The sequence below is a fragment of the Rattus rattus genome, chromosome 5, assembly GCF_011064425.1.
Source record: "Rattus rattus isolate New Zealand chromosome 5, Rrattus_CSIRO_v1, whole genome shotgun sequence".
NCBI lineage: Eukaryota > Metazoa > Chordata > Mammalia > Rodentia > Muridae > Rattus > Rattus rattus.
In genome coordinates this window covers 54,534,947-54,558,521 of record NC_046158.1, presented here as the reverse complement: position 1 = coordinate 54,558,521, position 23,575 = coordinate 54,534,947, and the positions used below count along the sequence as shown (strand labels likewise).

Here is a 23,575-nt window from a genome sequence, read left to right as displayed (position 1 = left end):
TAGGGCGGTTGCTGTTAACTGGTCTTTATTTCGTGTTGATTTTTGAGATTTTTCATGGTGTATCTCTACAATCGCCTGTTGCAGGTCTTTGAGAAGTTTACAAAGGAGTCTACATCATTGCTAGATGAACTTGCTCTGATTAACAATGGAAGTGACAAGGGGAATGAGCAGGAGAAGGAAAGGTAGGCGGTTGCCTGTGAAGTTGCCTGCTGCTGGCTCGGGTCAGGGACCGCAGTGAACAAGTCTCTACCCAAAGCTGATAAGAATTGGCTTTACACACGCACTCTTCCTTTCACTTGAGCTGGCTTCACAAAGCTACTTTTTGATGAGTGTGGTTGGAAATGAAAGAAAGAAAGAAAGAAAATGCTTTGAAAATGAAGCCATTTTCTATTCTTAGTTTTGTCTTTCCTGAGAATACATGCAGCTTGAAATAAAGTTCTTAAAGTTCTTTAAATTCATTAGTACCAGAGTGTGTAGCATGTAGAACACTTCTTCTGCAGTGTGACGTTCGTGGGTTTATCATTTCCTCACACTGATGAGGCAGTTGAGTTGTTCAAGTGTGGCTCTCCAGACTTAGCACTTTCACTTTGGGGTTGGTGGGCCAGGTTCCTTTCTCCATTAGGCTGCAGCACATTAAGACAGGAGCCAGCCCCTGAGCTTTTGATTTGTGGGGGTCACTAGCACTGTGCTTTTTTCACTGGGGAGCTTGAGGGATCCACAGGCATTCTCATCCAGCCTCTTTACATCTGACCTTGAATGTACAGTGGAACCTGAGGATTCAGATATGATCATGTGTCTGTCAACTCAGTGTGGTCACATGGATGTAAGAGCATGATAACTCTTCCAAGTGTTAATTACAAAACGTTCAGAATGTAAAAACAAATAGTTTGAATTACAGTCTAGTCAAAGATACCACAAATCATCGCAGGGATTAGCGTCTTGTCCATAGTATCTTTTCTGTGGCTTCTCCCGTGGAGGCACAGACAGTGTCTTCTCATAGTAGACAGGGCACTCGGGACCCACGCGAGTCATAGTTGCACACAGATCTAGCTTGGTGAGTCAGTAATCCTAGTTGTGTTATTTATGGGAGCCTGGGTGAGAGGTTTCCTACCAGACAGTAAGCAACTTACAGGCAGCTACAGCACCGAAGAAGACTCTGCCTAGCAAGTGTGACGCTTTCGTACATCCTGCAGGTAGAGAGAAGCCTCCTGTGCCGCACCTCCCGTGCTGCACCTCCCGTGGTAGACCTTCCTCCACTTTCACAAGAGAATGTTAGTGGACCCTGTCTTACAGCAGTCTATTGGGTGTAATACTAGCTGCTCTATTTCAAGACAGCAATTGGCACATCCTGCTCGGGGGACAGAGTTCCATAACACCATATAAAAATGTAAATGCATATATATATATAAACACACACACACACACAAACTTTTCTTTCTCAGGGAAGACAAACATTTGAAGAGTTCTCATAGGAAATGTACCCATGGTCAGCGTTTGATGCAGTATTTCTATCCCTGCTGATAGCTGTCTACCTGAGTTGAGGTCTCTGAGGAAGCTCTGCATCAAAGAAGCCAGTTTAATTGTGTCTTTGTACCTCCCCATGCTTATATGACTGTAGGCCAGGGCTGTTCTCATTCTCTTGTAAAACATATTTTTAATGTTTTCAGAAAGACTTTGGGAAATGCTGACTTGTATGTCTACAAGAAGTATTAATAAACCTTATGTCTACCAGTCTCTTTCCACACAAATATTATTGTTTAGTTTCTTTCATACTGAGGTAATAGAATACCATCCCTTGCAAATTTGTATAACTCTTTATTAGCCTTCAGGGAGCATCTAGACTGCCCAAGAGGGAAAGACAAGATGAGTTAAAAAGTTGCAGGGTTTAGTTTGGTGTATAGCAGCATGGTCTTTGGCTATGGTTTGGTAGCTCCTCCTCTTTCCTGAATTTTCTCTTTCTCATGTATTTAAGAAAGTGAAGGCAGAAATCCAGCTGCCCAAGAAACAGGACCACAGTGTGGAAGGAGTGGAGTGCATCTGTTAGAATAGCACACATGCATGCATATAGGTATGCATGTTAGCAATGTCTGCATGCTACCCCACGGGTGCAGGAACAAAAGTCAACATACCATGCAGGTCTCAGAGCTTCCTGGTTGGCTCTATAGTGTGTTTTAGGTTTATAATCATGGATCATGCCGTTTTCACTAAGGGGCAATTTGACTTTTTCCTCTCCTGTTTGAATCTCCTTTATTTCTCTCTGTCACTGCACTAGTTTAGAATTCAGACACAGTGTTGAATAAGAATGGAGAGAATGAAAACCCTTGCCTCCTTGTGTCTGTTGCGGCTTCTGTCCTGAAGTCTCTGTGTATGTGTCTGTGTGCTGTAGTATACTTCCTTAATTATATATGTTGAACCATTCTTACATTTGCTATGAAGCCAGCCCAACTTGGCAATAGTGTGCAATCCTCTTAGTGTGTTGTTGAATTTGGTTTGCAAATATTATGTCAAAAATTTTGCACATTTATTTTCATTCAGGAAAATTGTTCTTTTTTGCTGTGTTTTCCTGGTTTTGGCTTCATAAGATAATTTGGTAGTAATTACTTCCTATGTTATGAGCAGTTTGAGGACACTGGTCTTGGCATTGTAACAATCGGGTGGAATTTAGCCTCAGATCTTTCTGGAATAAATGCATTAAGTGTAAAACAATTTTGAAATAGAGTTATAGGAATATTACAGCATTGAAAAATGATTCTTTTGATGTCTTCTAGGTCTGTGGATTTAAACTTTCTTCCATCTGTTGATCCTGAGACAGTTCTTCAGACAGGTAAAGTGAAAAGCAAAGCATCGTTTACTAATGATGATAATCTAGCAAAGCCTCAGCCTCTCTAAATCATTTCCTCATCATGTAAGCTGTAGGAGTTTAAAGGGCAGTTTTTCAGACTATATGGGATTAATCTGATGGTGTTAATATAATATTCAAAAATTAATAATGATAAATTATTTACTCCTAAAAATTTGGATCTATTTCCTATTTTATAAAATGAACTTCAAAAGGTGCATTTAATCTCAGTGGGTTGTCATGGTGATTATGGAATACTTGCTATGGGCTGTTTGCCTCAACAGCATTTGAGGTAATTCGTGATATTGTCTTTCTTTTATACTTCAAGAAGTCGGGGCTTAGAGACAAAAATACAACCTAAGTAAATAAGTTGTTCAGAATCAGTTAAGAAAATTTATCACCACAGCTCAGAGCAGGCCCAGGTACAGAGACAGCAGTCACAGCAGATCGTAATCATTGGTGCGGATCACTGAGTCCTTGGTGGTGACTCTGCACTGATGCCCCGAGCTCCATGCTGTGCGTGTCCTAGCCTGTGACTGTCAGAGAGAGCCACCAATTCTAGGAGAATGAGTTGGAATGCTTTTAATGAAACACTGTAGCTTTATTTCTAATCTTCTAAAAGAATTAATAGCTCACACTCTCAATCTTACTGGGTTCCAGGCACAAATTAAGTTCTCTGTGTGCTAACTCATTTACTCCTCAGCACAGTCTGTGAGGTTGGTCTTGTTGCATCGTTTTCAAAAGGAGTGAAACTGAGGCATAGACGGTCAAGCTGGGCCTAGTGGCACAAGCTGATCAATTTCAGTGCCTAGGAGGGAGAGTCAGGGAGTTCAAGTTCAGGACCTGCCTGATCCACAGAATGAGTTAAGTGAAAGTTTGAAGGATTTACCGAGATCTCTCAGAATCAGGAATGTAAGAAGGCTTCAGATGCTGCCCATGGTCCTGGAAGGCACAGGGTCCTAGTTCATCCCTTCACGGGCAGAGTTACGTATGCATAGATACGGCCAGTAAGCTCTGTAATTGGAGCCTGACCCCAGGCAGTGAGGCGTCAGCTTCTTCTCTGAGATGATTGCCCTGACTGTTCTCTGGTATAAATGGTACCCGAAAGGAAAACACTGAGATATCAGTTGTCAGAATAATAAGAAGTGGGTGTGCTCTAATATTAATGATAAACACACATATTATATGGAGTTCATGTAAAGATTCTGATGTGTTTTAAGTATTTGCACAGATTTTTAAAACAAATGTATCTCCAATTAAAAAATGCCACAAATAGTTTTAAAATCCGAATAGTTTTTGATGTATTTATTCAGCTGTATTTCAGTTTTCAGTATGATATAGATCTTAGTTCCTTAGGGAGCAAAGGAATACTTAGAATCCATAAATTACACGTTTAGAAAGTACAGTAGTTGGCCAGTGAAAGTATTGTTTTATATGAAAACTTAGTTTCATGCATTATTTATCATTTCGAAAGCATCTTATTTTAAGTCACTGATTTAGGAACATTTTAAATATTTAAATATATGCACTAAGTTTTATTTTATATGCTATGAACACTTAGAGTAGGTACTGAAGGTATATAATGGAGATTTATAACAACTAGATTGTTTTTTAGAAATTGGTCGTATTTAAAAGCTACAAAAACTCTTCTCTTTCGATACTTTAAAAGCTATTTAAATTTAGGATACTTCCAAAATAAAGGGAAGAAGAAAATTTATATCTATGTATTTTCGATGCCTGTATAACAATCAGAGTAGTTTTACTCTGGGCACACAGTCTCTTCCTTTTTAAAATTGTCAGTGTGCCTGTAGCTTTGGTGGCATTCTTCTGTGTCAGCTTCTCATGTGAGCAGATTCCTGAGGAGCTCGCTAGATGCAGCTCTCCCACCAGCGTGGCCACGGTCAGTCAGTAGGTCGCAGGCGTCCCTGTCGAGATTATTTCAGGATTGCTTTGTACTGCTCATAAAGACTGTCCTCCAGCTACTCTGATGACACCTCCACTTCACTGTCAGCGTTTAAGTGCTGTGCCTGAGAGGGAGGGGCTGAAAACCTCCAACACGTTTCTTGAATTACTAATGAAAATTCTAGAGTGTAATTGTGCTTCACAAAGACAATTTATTGACACCACATCTTGAGTAATAATCCACCAAGAATCTGATATTTATCATTGTATATGTTCTGCATTTACTGTGGCAAATAGGGTGTTTATATTTACACGATTGGCCATTTGTTTCAATATGTTTTCTAGTTTATATTGAATGACATTGTTCTCATGTCTATGCACAAATGCAGTTTTCCTACTCAATGTGATATATGAAGTTTCCACTTGTACTTCATTCCTTATGAGAAGGCCGAAGGATAGGTTTTAAAAGCAGGCGTAGGATTTAGAAGATCAATCTGTAGGGCTGTATTTTTGTGGGCATTAATTACAAGTATCTTTCGTTTGTAAAGGGCATGAGTTGTTATCTGAATTACAGCAGCGTCGATTTAATGGCTCCGATGGAGGGGTCTCGTGGTCTCCTATGGATGACGAACTGCTCGCACAGCCACAGGTTATGAAGTTGTTAGACTCACTCCGGGAGCAGTATACGCGCTACCAGGAGGTCTGCAGGCAGCGCAGTAAGCGCACACAGTTAGAGGAGATCCAGCAGAAGGTGATGCAGGTGGGTGTCAGGCTGCCGTGCCCATCCTGTGAATTCTGGGTGTCTGATAACGTCTGACTGCTGACTGACTGTATTAACTCTTCTTTATGTCACATAGAGAACTTTAGAGATTTCAAATTGGATTCATAGGGAGCATCTACACTAAAGTGAAATTATTTCTGCCATGGTGGAACTGATTATTTAATTCACTTAACAAAGTGACTTCAAAAACAACTACTTTAAAACATAAATGCTTTCTATATTCATTTAATTTATAACATTTGAACATGGTTGTTTGAATTATTCTTAATTTCTAAAACTTACTAGACTGTTTACTATCATTGTAGAGTATTCTAGAATACAAAGGTAATATGTGATGTATTCTAATTCTAATATTAAATGTACCCACTTATACTGTTAATAAAAACAGATGTACTTACGAATTTTTAGTTGCTTTTTAGAATTGATTTTCATACAGAATATGGCTGAAAATACCAAAAGAAATCTGAGGCATTTCTGTTCATTAGATTATGGTAGACTTTTATCTACTGAACAATTAAGAAAATAAATCTTTAAATAATTTTATTTGAAGGTACAGGCTGGCTCAGCTAGAGAGATGGCTTAGCAGTGAGAGAGGATACTGTTCTTGCAGAGGATTGGAGTTCAGTTCCCAATACCCACTTCAAGGGCTCCCAGGTGCCTGTCACTCCAGCTCTAGGGGATCTGATGCTATATGCCTTTCTGTCATCTACAGGTACCCGTACTTATATGTATACACCCATGCACAGACACACACGTACACATAACTAAAAATAAAACCTTTAAAAACAAGTACAAACAGCTTGAAATACTGAAGTGTTCTTTTAAAAATCTAGATGCATTGATTCTCTAGGTAAGTATTAATCATGGTGCTGAATTGTATACAGGCTATAGAAGTAGATTCTGTTTTGTTTGTTGATAGAAGTAAGGAGAAAAAGCATTAAATATCACAAGGAAAGAACCAGAGTGCTGTGGGCGTTTCTAGACTGATCGTTTGTGAGACTGCTGTAGTCTGCAAAGGCCTAGTGGGAGGAAGTAGCAATTGTCTTTATTTTTCTAGGAACTGGCAGATTTTTCCACACTGTACAGAAGGTTTGCAGGAAGCTGGCTTTCTTGGTGGTTGGAGAATAGCATAATGGCAGTGGGCTTGGAGTCTTGGGTGGCACTGGAGCCTGCAGAGCACTTACTATTAGTGGAAACATGCACAGGAGCACGTATGGAAGGAAGGCCAGTGCTCAGAAAGAGCCAGCTTTGGATATTCACACCAGTGCTGTATGTTACCAAGGTAGACCTGTCACGGGCATGTCAGGCCTACCCTGTGCTTCAGGACAGTGTGGCACAGGGAGCCAAAATGTTGGTGCCCCTGGAGAAAGCATTAACTGACATTAGGCTTTATGGACTGTGTGGTGTTTTCTGTAGTTTCAGCTACTTAGACTTCCTTACAGTAAAGAAATGTATATGCATATGAATGAACAAGGCCTGTTTTCAGTAAAACTTCATTTTCAAAGCAGGTGATGGGCCAGATTTGGCCTACAGGCTATACTTCGGGACCTCTGACTAAATTAGTAAGATATGAAAGGAAGACGTTGAATTCCAGGCAGAAGATTGAGTCTTTTATTAACATTAATCACATATAACTCAAAGCTCTCTGTGGCCGCTCCTAGGTCACGTTAGTGTGTTAAAGGCCGTCTCTATTGAGTATTCAGAGTTCATGTTAGAATTCTCTCGATAGCACAGAGATAGCATGGCACAGTGGCTGGGACAAGACTCAGGTTCTGAACACAGGCTCTCTGAATCTGGCCTTTCTTCTGCGCAGCTTGGCCTTGGAAGGCTGTTTACGCCCTTGTTTCTTGTTCCACAAGCAGAACAATTACAGCAATAACCAGTAACACACCTATTTACTAAGACTTTTAAAGGAAGATTTAAAAGATAACTTTATAAGATTCTTAATGCCTAATATGAAAGAATTCTGGCTTTTGGGTTTATGCATAGACAAGAGATTGATCACCATGTGTATTTTGCTGAATAGAAAAGGTCAAAGAAGTTACTGTAGTGGCGTGCATTTTTGAATGCCCAGTTAAGAGATGACGATGGTCATATTTATAATGATCGTGATAGTTAACATCACTGTTAAAAAACATACATCTCACTACAGCTCAGGGATTTTTGTTGTTGTCATTGGTTTTAATTTCTTTTAAAGACAAGGACTCACTTTGTAGCCAGGCAGGCCTTGAGCACATCGTTCTCCTGCCTCCTGCCTCAGCTTCTTGAATGCTGGCGTTTCAGGCACATGTGGCCACACCTGGCTGTTTTCTTTGTGGAGCTGCAAATATGCTGGTGTACAATGGTCAGCATGCAGCATTCCCACAGACCTAAGGAAAGATCTAGTTCCCTTGACAACATGGTTATTTAAATGTCCCTACCATAGCATGTAAGTGGCATGCTGAACACATGCCATGCACCAGAGTTCCTTGCATACTGGGGGAAATCATTTTATATAAAGTTAATTGGAAAGCTGCATGTCTGTTTATGTTAAATCGGTGAACCCTGCATTGTCCACTCACCTGTGCTAGCGTCACTGAGAGTGAGATGCGTGAGCAGTGGATCGCTCTGATAGGCCGAGTGCTAAGTAGTCACCTGGTAATCTTCCATCATGGTTTAGATGGACAGTGTCAGGCTTCATGAGGAATGCAAATAGATATTCCCTACGCTGCTTCTGTGAAGTTAGGAGTTAGGTTTCGTGTGCTCCTGGGTAAGCAACGGCACCATTTCACTGAAGAGGCCGTGGTCGCTCCGTTAGTGCTACAGGTTAGTACTGCAGCTGTGTTTCTGGCAAGGTGCAAGTGTTATTTTTAGAGCATGCGCTTTCCCTGCATTCCAGAGAGAGGCCACAGGAGCTGAGTAAGATCACTGTCAGTAGCATAAGTGCACAGCTGGACTCCATTCCCAGTCCCCAGGCCCTTCCTGCACTCAGGTGCTTGGCCGCCCTCCTGCTGGCGGGTTGAAACACCCTCCTGCCATCCAGCTGGGAAACAGTTGGGCACCACCTTAGGTTTCTTGGCCTGTGCAAATATTTGTTCTCACAGGTTTTAAGGACACATCTCCAAGGTTATACTTTGCATTTAAATGTATCAATAACTGTTTGAGGGGGTCATACTGTTATAGATTGTGTATAAAACTGTTTTTACTCATATTTGACTGAGTAAAGTGTGAATGAAAATTTTATAACACCATTTGGCAGGCACCATCATTGATGCATTTAAATGGATTTGTTTACTAGGCATTGACCTCAATTTGAATAATTTTATTAGAAATCATACAGTTACTGCATCAACACTTTGCGTTCCATCCTGAGGAAAATCAGTTTCTGTGTGCATTAAAGCTTTGTGTACTGATGCTCATGTGACTGCCTTTCTGTGTCAGTGAGATGTCCGTCCTTTGGATGAAGTTCATGTTTAGGTTCATGGCTCCTCTACAGGTCTATACTTTAGCTCACTTTTGTGTTATTGTACTAATGCAGCAGACTGACTAATGATGCAGACAGAGCTTTGCTTTGTACAGTCTACAGGTCAGGAAACTCAAGTCAGGAGGTGTCTGGTGACAACTTTCTTGTTGTGTAGAAGGTAAAAAAGGCAGGAGTTTGAAGAGAAGTAGGGCAGCATAATAACCCATGAGGACAAGTTAACAGCAAGCAGCACCCAGTGTGATTCTGAGTTCTGTCTTCATCTTAAATATGGTGCACAGGGCTTCTGTCAGAATATGCCAGTTGCCGTGTAAGACTTGTCATGGTAGATTGTGTTTGTGAGTCTTGGGCTCTGTGCTTCCCCAACCTCCCTGCAGTTGAGCTCCTCTGTCCTGTGAAGATTTATAGTTTTTGTCTCATCTGTATTTTCCCAAAGGGTTTGTATGTTTCATAAGAAAGTATCTGTCTTAACTGTTGTATCCAATGCTAAAATATGGGACAGTGGTGGTGTCTTATGTACACTGACTGGATGTCCCAAAAGCAGCCTGCACACTCTCTTCAGGTTACACTTGGGAGCAGAGCCGCAATTTCGACTGACGGCTGCTCATCCTCCTCTGTGAAAGTGGCACTGTCCGGTGAAGTAAAGCAGGTCCTAGAGCCCTGCTCCCGTAGAGATGCTCCGATGAGAGACTGAAGGTATTGAGGACCAGACTTCTGTTTATTCTGAAGAGTTCCTGCCAATAGTGCACATGACGAACTTGACGAGTTCAGTCAAAAGGAAGCCCTACACAGTTATTCCAGTTGTCAGCCATAATATTGTTTTATATTTGAGCTTTGCATGATAATATTGAACCTTAAAGCAGAAGTTTGCATATTAAGGCAGCAGAATACAAGATAAAAAGACAAAAAAAAAAATCGCAGAGGACCTCATATGTGATAAACAGACATTTGCAATGTATTCAGAACTGCTAATAACTGTATGGAGAGATTTCTTTTCTAGTTGTCAGGAGTATTTCCATAACAATAGTTTGTGTACCTTGCAAAGGTTATTGAAAAATACAGTTAAAACTTATTATTAGTTGTTTTGGATAGAAGCAAGTATTTTGCAGGACTGATTTATAATGTATGCACTAGTCATTAGCATTTTCATCATTGGACAAGAAAGGTTCAGTGGATCTATTTCCAAGGAAGTAAAACAGAATTAGAGAAAATACTATACATGGCTGCTGTGTATTTTTTTTATATAATCATGTACCCATGGAACAACAGAGTCTTGAACATACATGCAATAACTGTATATCTTAGAGGGAATGGGTTGATTGATTGGACAGTTGGGGAGAGGCAGGCAAAGGGGTGGCCTCCTTAAAATGAGGTTTGTAAACTTATTAAAAAATCATAGTAGTTTGCACATGGAAAATTACTACAGTAGTGCCAAGTGAAAATCACAGGATAGAAATCACTTGGATCTTAGGAGCTGACTGAAGCAAATACATCTAGAATGATGCAGGGAAACTGCTTTGAAAATTAACCGAAGGAAATACACATGATTTCCTTATGTTGTATGTTTATATAATTATTAAAAAAGTGTGTAAACATTTAGAACTGAATGTGTGTCAAGCCTTCTTAGCAGAAATGCCCTGTGAGAACAGATTGCTCTTCACTATGAGGCCTTCCCAGCAAGTGACGGTGGCATCTGCACCCACTTTTGAGAACTGTTCTAAGTTAGTTTAAGTCACTGTGTATCTAGTCTTGGAATCTCTGTTGTAACTTAGTAACAGGGGAGGCTTGATGATATTGTTCCTGCTCTGCTTCATTAGAATTCCTTAACAGTGAGTGTGCAGGAGGAGTTAGCAGAACCTCCTGCATGATCATTACTCTGTTCCCCCAGCACCTGATAAAGGCTAGAATATAACCAGCGTTACTTTGGTATTGTTGCTTCTACGAAAATTCACCCAGGGTCAGGTCTGAACTGTTAATGTCTGGTGGAATACAACTTGGGGCATCTTTTAGTTCAGTGGTTCACGACGGAGCATGAACGTTTGATGCTAGAATGACTCATATTTACCCCAGATGGTTCTTGCCTCCTTACACCTGCCTCTGTGACACCGCAGAGGACTGTGCCCTGTTATCCTGGCAAACTACACCCCCCTAATTACTTGAGCAGAGTTTGCAGGGTTTCTCATAAGAAGTCTAGATGCTTAATTTATCCTAGGAAGACACCTAGAACATATTAAAGTAGTCTTATTCTGCAGTTTGTTACAAAAGCAAGAAGGTATTATTTTAACTTTGTTACTTAACTGTTTTTAGGGCTTTGGAAAGAACATTCCACTGAATCATTACATGTGTCCTTTGGTCCTAGTTTTTCAATAGTATGTTGTTACCTTGGACAAGTTACTTAGTCGCTGAAACTCAGTTTTCTGACATGTTAGTTAAAGCCTTTGACCAATGCCATTTCTTATGTCTTCCCCAACTCTGCATCATATAGTTTTGGATCTCTTATTTGTAAAATTTAACCCTCTTAATAGAAGCATCCCAGTGTTTTGTTCTGTTGGTTTTTGATTTGTTACCTCAGTCTGGCATAGTCAGATAGCTGAAAGCTGAGTATTAGATACAGTGTTCATGTTTTCAGATTCAGGGTTCTGGTAGTGATATCCCAGCATAAATACGTTATTCCAAATGTGACATTTACTGCGAGTGATTTTTTAAAATATTTAATAGATATTTAAATAGCATTGAAGTAACTTAAGTTAGAGACATTTGAAGAATTCAGGGATTTGGGCACAAGAACCTGATGAGAATGAAAACTTGGAAAGCTTTTGGTTATTTTTATCTTATCTTTTCCTTTGTAGGTTGTGAACTGGCTCGAAGGGCCTGGATCTGAGCAACTGAGAGCACAGTGGGGCATTGGTGACTCCATCAGGGCATCCCAGGCCCTGCAACAGAAGCATGAGGAGATCGAGAGCCAGCACAGTGTGAGGAGCTTTCCCTCTGCGAGTCCAGCATGCTCTGCCATGGGTGGGACTGAGCAATGCACTCTATAGAAATGGCTTCCAGTGTTGCTATAGGGCGCGGAGTGCGTATGTTGGGTGCTTAGAGGTCTGAAATACACCCTGGTGGCCAGTGCATAATCAGGGCTAGTTTGGGCCTGATTCCCATACAGTTTGTCAAGGAAGCACAATTTGGAGGATATTTACAGTGTCAGGGAAAAAGTGACAAAATTATAGAACCTTTACCAGTAATTCTTGAGGTGGTGGAAACTTCTGGTTTTAATGGGTTTCATTGTGAAATTTTTATAGTTATATATCAAATACTCTAATCATATTCACTTCTCCTTTAAAACCCACAGTTTTTACCACCCCCAGCCCATCCTATTTTCCCCCTGTTTCCTTTCCTTTTCCAAGTGGCTCTCTGTAGTTCTCAGAGAGAGGGGCCTTCACTGCTCTACTGGGAATATACAGTAGAATTACATGCTGGGAGTCACACCACAGCCATTGTTAAAAACAGGAAATCAGATATACATTGGGCAGTAAATTAATCCCTAAACTGGTTGTAGAGAATAATGGCTGAGAAGAATTTAAAATGTAAAACTTTGCAAGTGGAGGAGTTTAGTAGTATTTGGGTTCTGCTATGGGGCAGTCAGCCTGGCCTCAATGTGAAAGTCACGCCCAGTTTGTGAGGAGAACCCTCAGCTTTCTCAGGTCATGTCATTTACATTGATTTTAAATAGACTGAATACAAAATTGGAAAAATTAACATTAAATCTGTTCATTTACATCTTTTTAGAATATCTTCAAAAACTGGTCAGTAATAATAATGTTGAACTCATAAGAAACTTAAAAGGGAAGTCCTATAATTGAAAGTATATATGTTTTAATGCATTTCACAGTTTCCACCATGGATCTCTCTTAACAAAGTTGTATTTAACTTATAAGCCCTGTTCCTGGGGTTATAATCTTTTTAATTCTCTTGCTTCTTTTTACATGACATGGTACTAATTAATTTGTTTCTGGTTTTGTTTTAATTTTTGGTAGTGTTTGGTTTGTAGGAACTGCGTGGATTATTCTGGAGTGCATTATAGAATAACTGGATTCTATGATTTGTACGCTTCCTTAGTTCTTGAAATCAGTGTGGCATAGAAAATTCCTGACTTTATCTGAGAGAACTTAATTATGTAAGACTTTCAGTGAGGATTTGTGACGTGAGGATCTGAAGACATTTGTGTTTTGTTATTTTAAAAAAGAAACCAAGAAAGACACTTGTAGGTAGAAAATGGGTAATGTATACACGTACCATGTATAAATTCACATCGGATTGAAAGCACATTGTGCTTTCATGAAGTGTGGATGAAGGTGCAGGTTACACACAAAGACAGTCATTAAATTACTTAAAGAAGCAGTGTGCTTATGGGGTCCCTGTGCTTCAGCTTACTTTGGTGTGCTAATGTATGCAGAACTTTTAAACTGGAGAGGACCACCAGCTGTGGGATGTCTAGATGGAGGCCCTTCAGATGCCACCTCACTGTTTCCTAGGTGCAGACACTGCTGACAGACTATACATGCTTTACTGGAATCCAGTGGATGTCTGTGCCCCAAGTGGTCCTTTCTGTGTTTGTTCTTAGAGAAATCACTCAATTTAATGAACAAACTTAAGAGACAGCATGTTTTTGTTTATATTTTAATTGTTACGCTGTTGGTACTTGTGGACGTGCAGAGACAATTTAACATGTTTACTCATCGTCCTTGGGGAAGCGCTGTGGCTCCTGGGAGACTGTGTAGTCACGTGCGCTGTTCGGGATTCGCTGTGTAGTTGGAAGTGTGGAAAAACTGGGAGAGAGTCTGCGTTAAATGGAGTCAGCCACAGGTTGGAAACAGCTAAAGCATGGTGGATATGAACTTTTATTATTTTGTCTCTTGTACTTTTGTTAGATTTGAAATTCTACCTTTTAAGGTTTAAAAAGAGGGTTGCACTATTTTACCAATAGGTGGCGCTGCACTGTTGACCTGTAAAAAGCTTGGTTGATAAATGTGCTAGCTTCTAATATTTACGCTTCTAATATTTAGTATTTTATTCAAGACTTTCTTAACTGAGTGTGGTACAGCACACACCTATAGAAAATTACCTTAACTTTGAGGCTAATGGTCAACATAGCCATTTCTAGACTATCCAGGACTATATAGTGAGACTCTGTGTTTAAGCCAACCAGCCAACCAGCCAACCAACCGACCAACCAAAATCCCAGTAACAGAATTAAAACTCTTATTTTTTCTTTGTGAATAAGATCCAACTGTTGAAAGCATTTATTGGTATTTTTCAGGTCTTGGGAAGTAATGACAAATTTCGTATTGATAGCTAACAAAGAATTTGGACATGTGTAGTATACCGATTGCATTAAATTACAATGTCAAGCATCAAATTTCAAGTTTCACATAAACATAATGGAGAATTAAAACTAAAAACTCAATATGTGTGGCTGTTGAGGATTAATGTGAAGGGGAATGAGACTCATACTAATGTGCAGTTCTTTGCAAGGGATTATGATTTAGAAATTCATTCCGCTTTTTAGTACAACAGAGCATGTGGTAAGCAGCATGGCAGTGGTTATAGAATCTGATAACAAATTTTAAAGTGTTTTGGTTGAATCTGGGTGTGGCCTTGTAATCTCAGTTCCGTAATCTCAGAACTTTAAGGTAGGAGAATTACAAATTGGAAAACTCCTTCTCTCAAAACATTAAAAAAAATTTAAAAAGAATTAATTCAGCAAAAGTCTTTGGTAGGTTGGAAGAGACAAAGGAAGCAGGAAAGCTGTGGTAAGAGTGTGGAGTGTCGTCTGTGAAGCCTTTCTAGCATTCCGTTGGTGTCCTGGCCACAGAGGCCACATGTCCTGGTGTGTGCCGTCTAATAGGAACCAGGGTGTACTTAGCAAATCAGGACACGTTTCCTCGTGACACATCCTGTGTGGGAATCACCGAGGTAGCCTGACCTGGCAGTGCTGCTTTCATCCGCATTAGGTTGCTTGCTCCTGGTACAGCTATTGTGGATGCTCAACATCCCAACAGTGCCCCACTGCACACACACTGGCAGCTCACGCCTGACTGTCTCAGTGCTGCAAATAAGACACTCAAGCTCATTGGCTGACTGTCTTAGTGCTGCAAATAAGACACTCAAGCTCATTGGCTGACTGTCTTAGTGCTGCAAATAAGACACTCAAGCTCATTGACTAAATCTTCATTTAAGCCCCAAATCTTGTGCATTTTATTTCATTATACGAAATCATTTTCCATACAATAGATGTACAAGCTGGATAGATCAGGGTGAATGAAAGGCAATCTGCTCACCTGAGGGCACATATACTGTACATCCCTCTCTTTTGTAGGAATAAACACTTTAGTTAATTTCCAGTACATGTTATAGACAAGTCAGGTCCTCCATGACTCATCCTAGACAGGCTGATATGTCTTTAGGGCAACCTCAGTTGTGTAAATCAGTAAAATCTGTATCTCTAATCAAAGTATTGGTTTTTGAAACACATCAGTCAGTCCTTGTGTTATATTTACATCCTTGGTGAGGTTACCAGACCTTGTATACCCTGGGGCCCCAACAAAGAGTTTAAACCTTCTGACAAGCACCAAGTGAAGTGAAGCTGGAAGGTCTCAGTGAGAATGTTTTTCTAGAAGGCTAGCCCCTTAGTTTATTGCTTTGCTTAGAGTCATTGCAACTTCTTTTTCAGGAAGTAGACACATTTCTTCAGAATACTAACTAAATTTCTAAGTGCTATAAATATGACAGTGAAATCACATTCTATTTGAGAACATGACATCAATTTTCTCCATGATTCTTTCCCATTAAAACAGCTGTTCTGGGGCAGGGAGAAGGTGCTGCTGCCAAGCATGGTGAGCCCAGTGTGTCCTCTGCACTCACATGGTGGAAGGAGAGAGCGCTCCTGAAGGGTGTCCTCCGCCACGCCCCCATGTTCCACTTAGCACTCTCCCCGATGTGCACACAAGACACACGCGGTGTAAAATCAGATGCTGACATCCACTCTCCATCACTCATTATGATAACTTTGTATTTTTAAAAATTCCTTAAAAACTAATTATGTTTCTAACATAACCAATAAAATATTAAGATAATTCTTACCACCATCATTAATGGAGCAGTACCTTGAGCTCCACATTTTTGGCAGTCTAAGCATGTAGGTCTTTGTTGTATGGCTTCTCATGTGTATTACTACTGTGTTCTTAGTCATACTAACCCAAAATTTTCCAGACTTTGCCAAAAACCATCTTATTACCTACCTAATTTAATACCAAGTCTGCAATGTCCATTACATTTTGTATATTTATTCAGTGTACATTAATCGAGTGCATTGTTCTGAATTCTTGAGTTGTAGCAAAGTCTTACCAGATAGAATTTACAATAAGTCAGGATGATGGGGAGTAGAGAGTAATGGAGAGGTGTGGTGTTGAGGCAAGGCCTCTCTGAGGAGATGGCACTTAGTCCCTGAACCTTGAAATGTGATGAAGGAGGAATTCAAGCTCAGGAGACACTTGAGATAGAAAACTTGGTGCTGCAGAAGCATGATGGGGGGCAGCATGTTGGTGTTGCCAGGGACCAGGGGAGCAAGGTGTAGACAGAGGCCGGTGTTGAGGGCAAGGGGGACTGCAGGGGGACTGTACGGTGCCTTTCAACCTGTAGAAAGAAACTAAAGCTGTTTGAAGCACTTTTGAGCATAGACTTGTGTGGAGTTAGGGCTGGAGGTAGTGAAAACAAAAGCCTACTAAAGGAGGGAGGCAGCAGGCTGTGGTGAGATGTTGAGTTCATGGGTGGAGCCAGCGATGCGAGTTAGTGGAGGAGCAAGGCCGCAGAAAGTTCCTGGTGAGCGGGACATGCTTGGTTTCAGAAGAGTGGTAGTACAAAATTAGGAGAAATTAAAAAACAAGTAGGAAGTAAGAGAAAAACTAAAGGGAAGGGTGTGTGTATGTGCTGGGGGAGCACAGGCACAGTGCCGAGGTGTGTGGAAAAAGAGGAGAGAAGAAATAAAAATAATTTTTTTTTGTAAAAGACATTGCAGATTAAGGCCTAATATTGTGTATGCCACCTTTAAAAAAGTAATAAAACTCTGAGTTCTTTGATATGATCAAGGCACAAAGTGGGATATATACATGCATAGGAATGTCATCAAGCTCTGTCCTGCATTCACTCCCCAACCTTGTGCAGGCGGCAAACACTGAAAGTTGTGTTCTGCTGCTGACCATCAGTGTATAGCACATGGCTATAGCGCCATAGCCTCGTGAGCTGGCATCGCCGCAGTAGGCGGGGAGGCCTAGTTCTAGGTCGGGGTGAGGACGTGCGTAGAAGGAAGCATGGCATGGGTCCACATGGAAGTGGTGTGATGTGTGACCTCGGACAGAGGAAGGGAGAGGAGGCTGCCAAGCTCTGGACAGCAAATCTGTAGACATGGGTAGGTGGACGCTGAAGGAGGACACTTGGGATCAGCCCTGGGAGGTCAGAGAAGGGGATTCATGAAATCGAGGTTTAGGGAGCAGTATAGTAGCAGGCAGTGAGCCTTTGTGGTGCCTAAGAGGCCAGTGAGAAAAAGTGAGACTAACAGTTCAGGAGGGAATCAGGGAGTCAAAGAGACAAATTCAGGAGTTGGTTGGTGTTGGTAGATGTCTATAAGGTGGAAACTTTGCGAAGAGAAAGCCACCCCTCTGTGGATGGGGACCTGGCGGGTGAAATTCAAATTCCACAGCATGCTCTGAGGCAGTGGTGAGGTTTTGGGGGAGTAGACAGGAAGTCTGGAGGTAATGATGAGGAATGGGCCTACCTTTGCACTCAGCTAGGCCTTGTGGAATGTTCTCAATAAGAACTGTAGTTGCTTTGGGAAAACCTCAGGAGCCCCTGTGTTTTTTAAGTGTAAACTGGCTTCCCATAGAGCAGGGAAGAAGGAGCCATTTAGCAGTTCCAGGAGAGACTGGTTTTGGGCGGGTCTGGAAGGATTTGATGATGGGGGACTTATCCTTAATTTAAATAATTCTAATTTGCAAACATTTCTGTTTCTCTTCCTGAGAAATTATAAATAGTGCCCCAGGAGTAAGTCTGACCTTTGGTTTGCTCTGTGCCGCCCCTGTTACAGGAGTGGTTTGCAGTGTACGTGGAGCTCAACCAGCAGATCGCAGCGCTTCTGAATGCCGGAGATGAGGAAGACCTTGTAGAGTTGAAGTCCCTGCAGCAGCAGCTCAGTGACGTCTGCTACCGGCAGGCCAGCCAGCTAGAGTTTAGGCAGAACCTCCTGCAGGCAGCTTTGGAGTTTCATGGTGTGGCCCAAGATGTGAGTTCCTGCTCCAGTTCCCTTCCCTGTGTCCAAATGACCCGAACAATCTGTACAAACTTTTGTAGGTTTGCATGCCCCATGGTGACTTTTCTGGGACAGTAATTTTCTGGTGGAGGTAATAAAATGAATTTCTTTAAGTTATTTTGTCATTCTGCATGTGACTGAACCTGTTGAACTAGAGCATTCCAAGCTAGTAGTTCACTTTGATGGCTTCTCAATCGTATGTGTTTGTAACATAGACAGAAATGGAGCCATCAGTAACTTCCTGCCCTCTGCTGACCTTCCTGGTGCATGCGTCCGTGTGTCCCATCTTCTAGATAACATGCTTTCTGATTACTCGTCCTTATCTTTTAACTACATAGTCTTTCCTAGTGTATTTGTGATGACCTCATTAATCACTGAAGACTTAAGATGCTGGTTACATCAGGGTTGTCTCTTTGTCCCTCTGCTTTAGTTGTCTCAGCAGTTGGACGGCTTATTAGGGATGTTGTGCGTAGACGTAGCACCAGCTGATGGAGCATCGATTCAGCAAACTTTAAAACTGCTTGAAGAGAAGCTGAAAAGTGTTGGTAAGCAGATTTTAAAAATGCTGAAACCAAAGAGTTCTTTGTTAAAAATATTACCATGGTTAGACACTTAATTTATATACTGAACTAATTGTCCTTTGCAGTGAACACAGAAACATAATATCGAAAGGTTTTATTCCCGTGAAGGGTTATAATTTGTGCTCACTTATTTCCCATTGTGGTTGCTCAGTCCGACCTTGGGCCTTTGCCCTCTGTCACTCAGTCAGGCTACAGGTGCTGTGTTGTGCATACCCCAGGGACAGCTGTGTACAGTGCATGCAGAAGCTGTAATGACTTTCCAGTGCTCCATGGCAAACCCTGCATGCTCCAAACTGTGTTTTAATCTGATTTTGTTATGTGTGTTGCTATATTCTAACCGTGAGAAAAAAAGAGTTGGTTTGATTTTGTGTACTGTGTCTCTGCACTGAGAATAATCCCCAAGGGAAAGCGTGTCCAGTTCTGTTAACCCAGCTCTGACCCTTGCCGTCAGGCCCCTTTCCTTCCATGTGCGTGCAGTAGGAAATTGAAGTTCATAGCTGGAAGTCAGACTGAGAAGGGCGTTTACAGAAGGGGTGAGCGGACAAGGTGCCGAATGCTGGGGCGAGAGAGTAGAAAGTGAGGACACACGATGGAACCAAATAAATTCATTACGAAAACAACTTCAGGGAAACCGTTTAGAAAGCACTTTTGTATTGACGTTTTACTTGCTTACAGCCTTTGTTAATGGACGATATGTATAATACTATTTAATATTTCATATGTCAAGTGTGCTTTTAAAGTATCAGAAGTTCAGAAGTTTTCTTGAGCCACACTTCACTTCAAAACAGAACTCCTGTGCACATGTCTAATTTGGAGTCTCTGCATCTTGAATAGTGTTTTCCATGGCGTGTGAGCTCAGCGACTGCCTTATAGCATTCATCCTTTTACTTGGATCATACATTGTGAGTGATTTTGTAGTCTTACAATATTACACGTTTTTAAAACAAAATATGTGTGCTGGTTCCCTAAAACATGGAACACAAAAGCTAAAGGGAAAAAATAGAAAGTCATATTTGTTGAAATAGGGATTCTCATACTTTTAGTTTTTAAAATAGTCATATATGCAGATTTGTGCTTTGATGATACCATTTAGGAAGAATTTAGCAAAGTCGAAAAGTAGAAAAGAGTTCCCCTTTAAGTCCCATTTAAAGGTTCTGTTGCTTGAGATAGTCAAAGGTCTGCATCCTGGCGTGCCACTGTCTAAGTCTACATTTAGAACCCATGTCTAGCTGTCGCGGGGAGGGGAAACACCCTTGTTAAGAGATTCAACCCAGCGTTGTTTGTTTTAGATGTGGGATTGCAAGGCTTACGAGAAAAAGGTCAAGGTCTCCTGGATCAGATCTCCAATCAGGCTTCCTGGGCCTATGGAAAGGATGTAACAATTGAGAATAAAGAAAACGTGGACCACATACAAGGAGTGATGGAAGATATGCAACTTAGGAAACAAAGGCAAAGTCTAAATGTTATGTTAAAGTTTATCAGGATAGCATGACACTGAGAGAAAAGTTCAGTATATTTTGCAAACTCAATTGTCTTACCTGTTATATGCTATATAGTAGGTTTGAGGTGAGTGTGATAATTTCTACATAATTCTTCTGACAACTAATGCTGATTCATTAGATGAAGAGACATCTTTCCCCGTTTACCTGATTGTAAAGCTTTTAGTCATTCTCAGGTACTCATATCTGCTTTAACAGACTTTCTTCAAGACGTGCTTTTTTCTGTTTTCTGTTATTTTAGAGCTCTGTTAGGTCTTACCTGGTTGTTTCTGTATCTCATTTTCTTATGCCATATATCCATTATTATGTTGGTCGTAGGATTAGACAGTGGGCTGACGCCGATTTTGTTTCCCTTGATGGACTAACAGGAATTTAAGGCTTTAGAGTAGCTGCTCTCATCCTGTGGGTCAGAACCCCTTTGGGGTCACATATCAGATACATAGCAGTAGCAAAAATACTTAGGAAGTAACAACTAAGTAATTTAAGGTTAGGGGTCACGACAACATGAGGAACTGTATTAAAGGGCCGCAGCATGAAGACGATGAGAACCACTGCCCTAGAGACTCAGTCTATCACAGTGGCCTAGAAGTGTTGGAAAGTAAAGATTAAAATCACAGAGGGAGGAATAGGCACAGGTAGCTGATCTGGCATGGTTTATGGAATATTGCACACCTGCCTACTTAAGTCACGGGAAATTTTACAGAGTCCCAGGGCAGGGGATCCCTTTGCACCCTGCCCTCCTGTAGCGTCCCTCCATCAGCTTCGAGTGTGAGTCTGTCTGTGCTCCAGCTTCTCTGACACCGTCCTGTCTTTTCACTCCAGCCACGGTTCTCCTCCACTGGTTTGGGCTCCTCCTGTGAGTGCTTAGGTCTCCAAGAGCGAGTATAATAAGTGTGTGCACAGAACTCGGCCCACTGCCTTCCGATGGCACCGCTCGTCCTCACAGCTCAGTCCTGTGCAGGCCTAGCCTGTGCTTTACTTCTCTGCATTATTTTCTGTCCTCTTTATTTTCCTTTCTGCCCTCACGGTTTCTGTCTGTTCCTTGTTCTAGTGTCAGTAACTTCTAGTCTATGTATCTAATAAATGCTCGGTCTTGGAAAAATCAGGGAGTAGACTTGCTTAATTCTAAATGGCAATGGCCACAGTTGTTGCTGTCTTTCGGGAAATCAGTGACATCTGTGTCTTATTTCAAAGCACCCTCTTGGCTACATCCGTTTTGCTTTCTCTTTCTGTTGCTAAAGTTGTGATTTCCAGGGCTCGTGGGCCTCCTCTCCTCTCTGGGTGCTGTCTCTGACTGTGCCCTGCATACTCAGGGCTTGCTAGTTACCAAGGCTCTCTGACTCAGGATACCACCAGAGGGCCTCCAGCTGGATGTGCCACGTTCCCCTCAAACCAACTGTCTAGACCAATCCCCCACCCCCAAACTTTGCTCTGTTTCCTAGTTTCCTGTCAAGTTGCTGTTGGCTACCAAATTTAGAATTTATCTCCTGCTCTCTAATCCCAGTCGGATGCCCCAGGTTCGTTGTTTCCCGCCTTGGGCCTTGCTGCTCTTCAGGCTGCTGCAGATGAGAGTGATCTGCTCACCACAAGAGTCCGAAGCCTGGCCGCTCGTCGTTTCTGTTACTAGAAACCCAGGCTTTTTCTTATCTTTTTTTTTTTGTCTCTGCACCATTTCCAGGTCTGACCACCACCACTGCTATGTCCTGTCCTTACACTCCATGCAGTGTAAAGCCAAGTGAAAGTGTATTTCCGTCCTCGAAAACCAAACAGGCATCTAGGCAGCACCCTCTTGGCAGTGGGGCCTGGACATTTACCAAACACTGAGGAAAGTTCTCACTTCGCACTATAAAAACACTGCCAGACCTTTTGCTCTTGGTGTTGGTGGTTTTAAGTCTTTTCCATTTTGTTTTCTGGAGGATCTTATACAGATTCCTAGATTCCTGTACTGGAGCTGCTCCTTCAGTTTCCTCCTCCTCCTCCTCCTCTTCATCAAGCTTTACTTGTTTCTGTAGAGCCTTGTTCACACTTCCAGGGGCAGATCCCTTCCCTGATGAGCCCTGAGCTGTGCATGGCCTGCAGGCCACAGCGATGTCCTTGAAAGGCTGTTGACTGTACAGATGTTCTCCCAGTTGCCCCCGTTGCTTTAATTGGAGCGCCTTGTACTTTATCAGCCCTGCCTGAGCTTTTGTGATTCTTCTCTAGCCTCATGGTGTAAACTGTCCTTGATTCCGGTGCTCATGTACACCATTCCCATCTTAAAGTGATATTCCTTACCAGCCTTCTGCTCCAACCAAAGGACAGCTGCAGGGCCTCCAGGGTCTCGTGCCAGTGTTCGTCATGTCTTCCGTGGGGTGGAGCCATGGACTTCCAGTGACAGGGAAGCTGGCTGGTGATGGCTGACTGTGGACTACTCTTGTCAGACATGTGTGCCGGATGGAATTACTCTGGCCAGTTTTCTGAGATGAAGCTGGGTCCTTAGGATCACATGGGAGGCCGCCTTCAGCTCCGCAGTCTTAGTATCTGTAACTTCCACAGGATTACGCTTGCTTTGTTTCTCAAATATGTTGTTTTTCATGCACCCAGGACTTCCTTATCTTCTTGTTTCTTGTCCAGTAGATGCTATGCTAGGCAAGTGAGTCACTTGTTTCCCTCCACCCCACAAAGTGCTGGATCTGTGTCATTAACATTTTTACCTGTCTAAAGTTCATTCGCCAGGAACATTTTCCAAACTGACTTTTGTGTGCTTTGATGATATACAGTTTAAATGTGAGCTAACTGTCTTATTTTCCTAAATGACACAAAGTATGTGTGTGCTTATATGTGCTAACCATCTTTACTATGAAGATGTCTTAGATATTTTGTTTTATACTTTGGAAACAACTATCATTATTTCCCTTTTGTCACTTACAGACTTTCCTTTACAAGCTGTATTGTAACATTAGGCTGACTGAGAAAGTCTTCACCTAAAAAGTAGCCTGTTGCAAGCTAGTTCCGGGTTATCATTAGACTTTCTTCAGGAACACTAACTGTAGAGCCTGGGACCTGTTGAATTATTTTTTTTTCTAATATGTAGGGCTTTATATGAGTCCCCTTCCTGCTTTCCTGTGGAACTGTGTGGGATTGAAGGAAATGGGTCAGATCTTCCTTAAATCAAG

The 23,575-nt window shown here is 41.6% G+C and overlaps 1 protein-coding gene across 1 annotated transcript in view; it reads left to right on the top strand.

The window, feature by feature from the left end:
* Positions 1–23,575, top strand: part of Sestd1 (SEC14 and spectrin domain containing 1) — a 50,825-nt gene that overhangs the window by 20,305 nt on the left and 6,945 nt on the right. Inside the window, exons 6-12 of the mRNA XM_032903543.1 lie at positions 85–182; positions 2,769–2,824; positions 5,290–5,501; positions 11,832–11,954; positions 18,119–18,313; positions 18,771–18,885; positions 20,211–20,370. Of these exons, the coding sequence (XP_032759434.1) occupies positions 85–182; positions 2,769–2,824; positions 5,290–5,501; positions 11,832–11,954; positions 18,119–18,313; positions 18,771–18,885; positions 20,211–20,370 (959 nt within the window). The remainder of the gene's footprint in view (positions 1–84; positions 183–2,768; positions 2,825–5,289; positions 5,502–11,831; positions 11,955–18,118; positions 18,314–18,770; positions 18,886–20,210; positions 20,371–23,575) is intronic.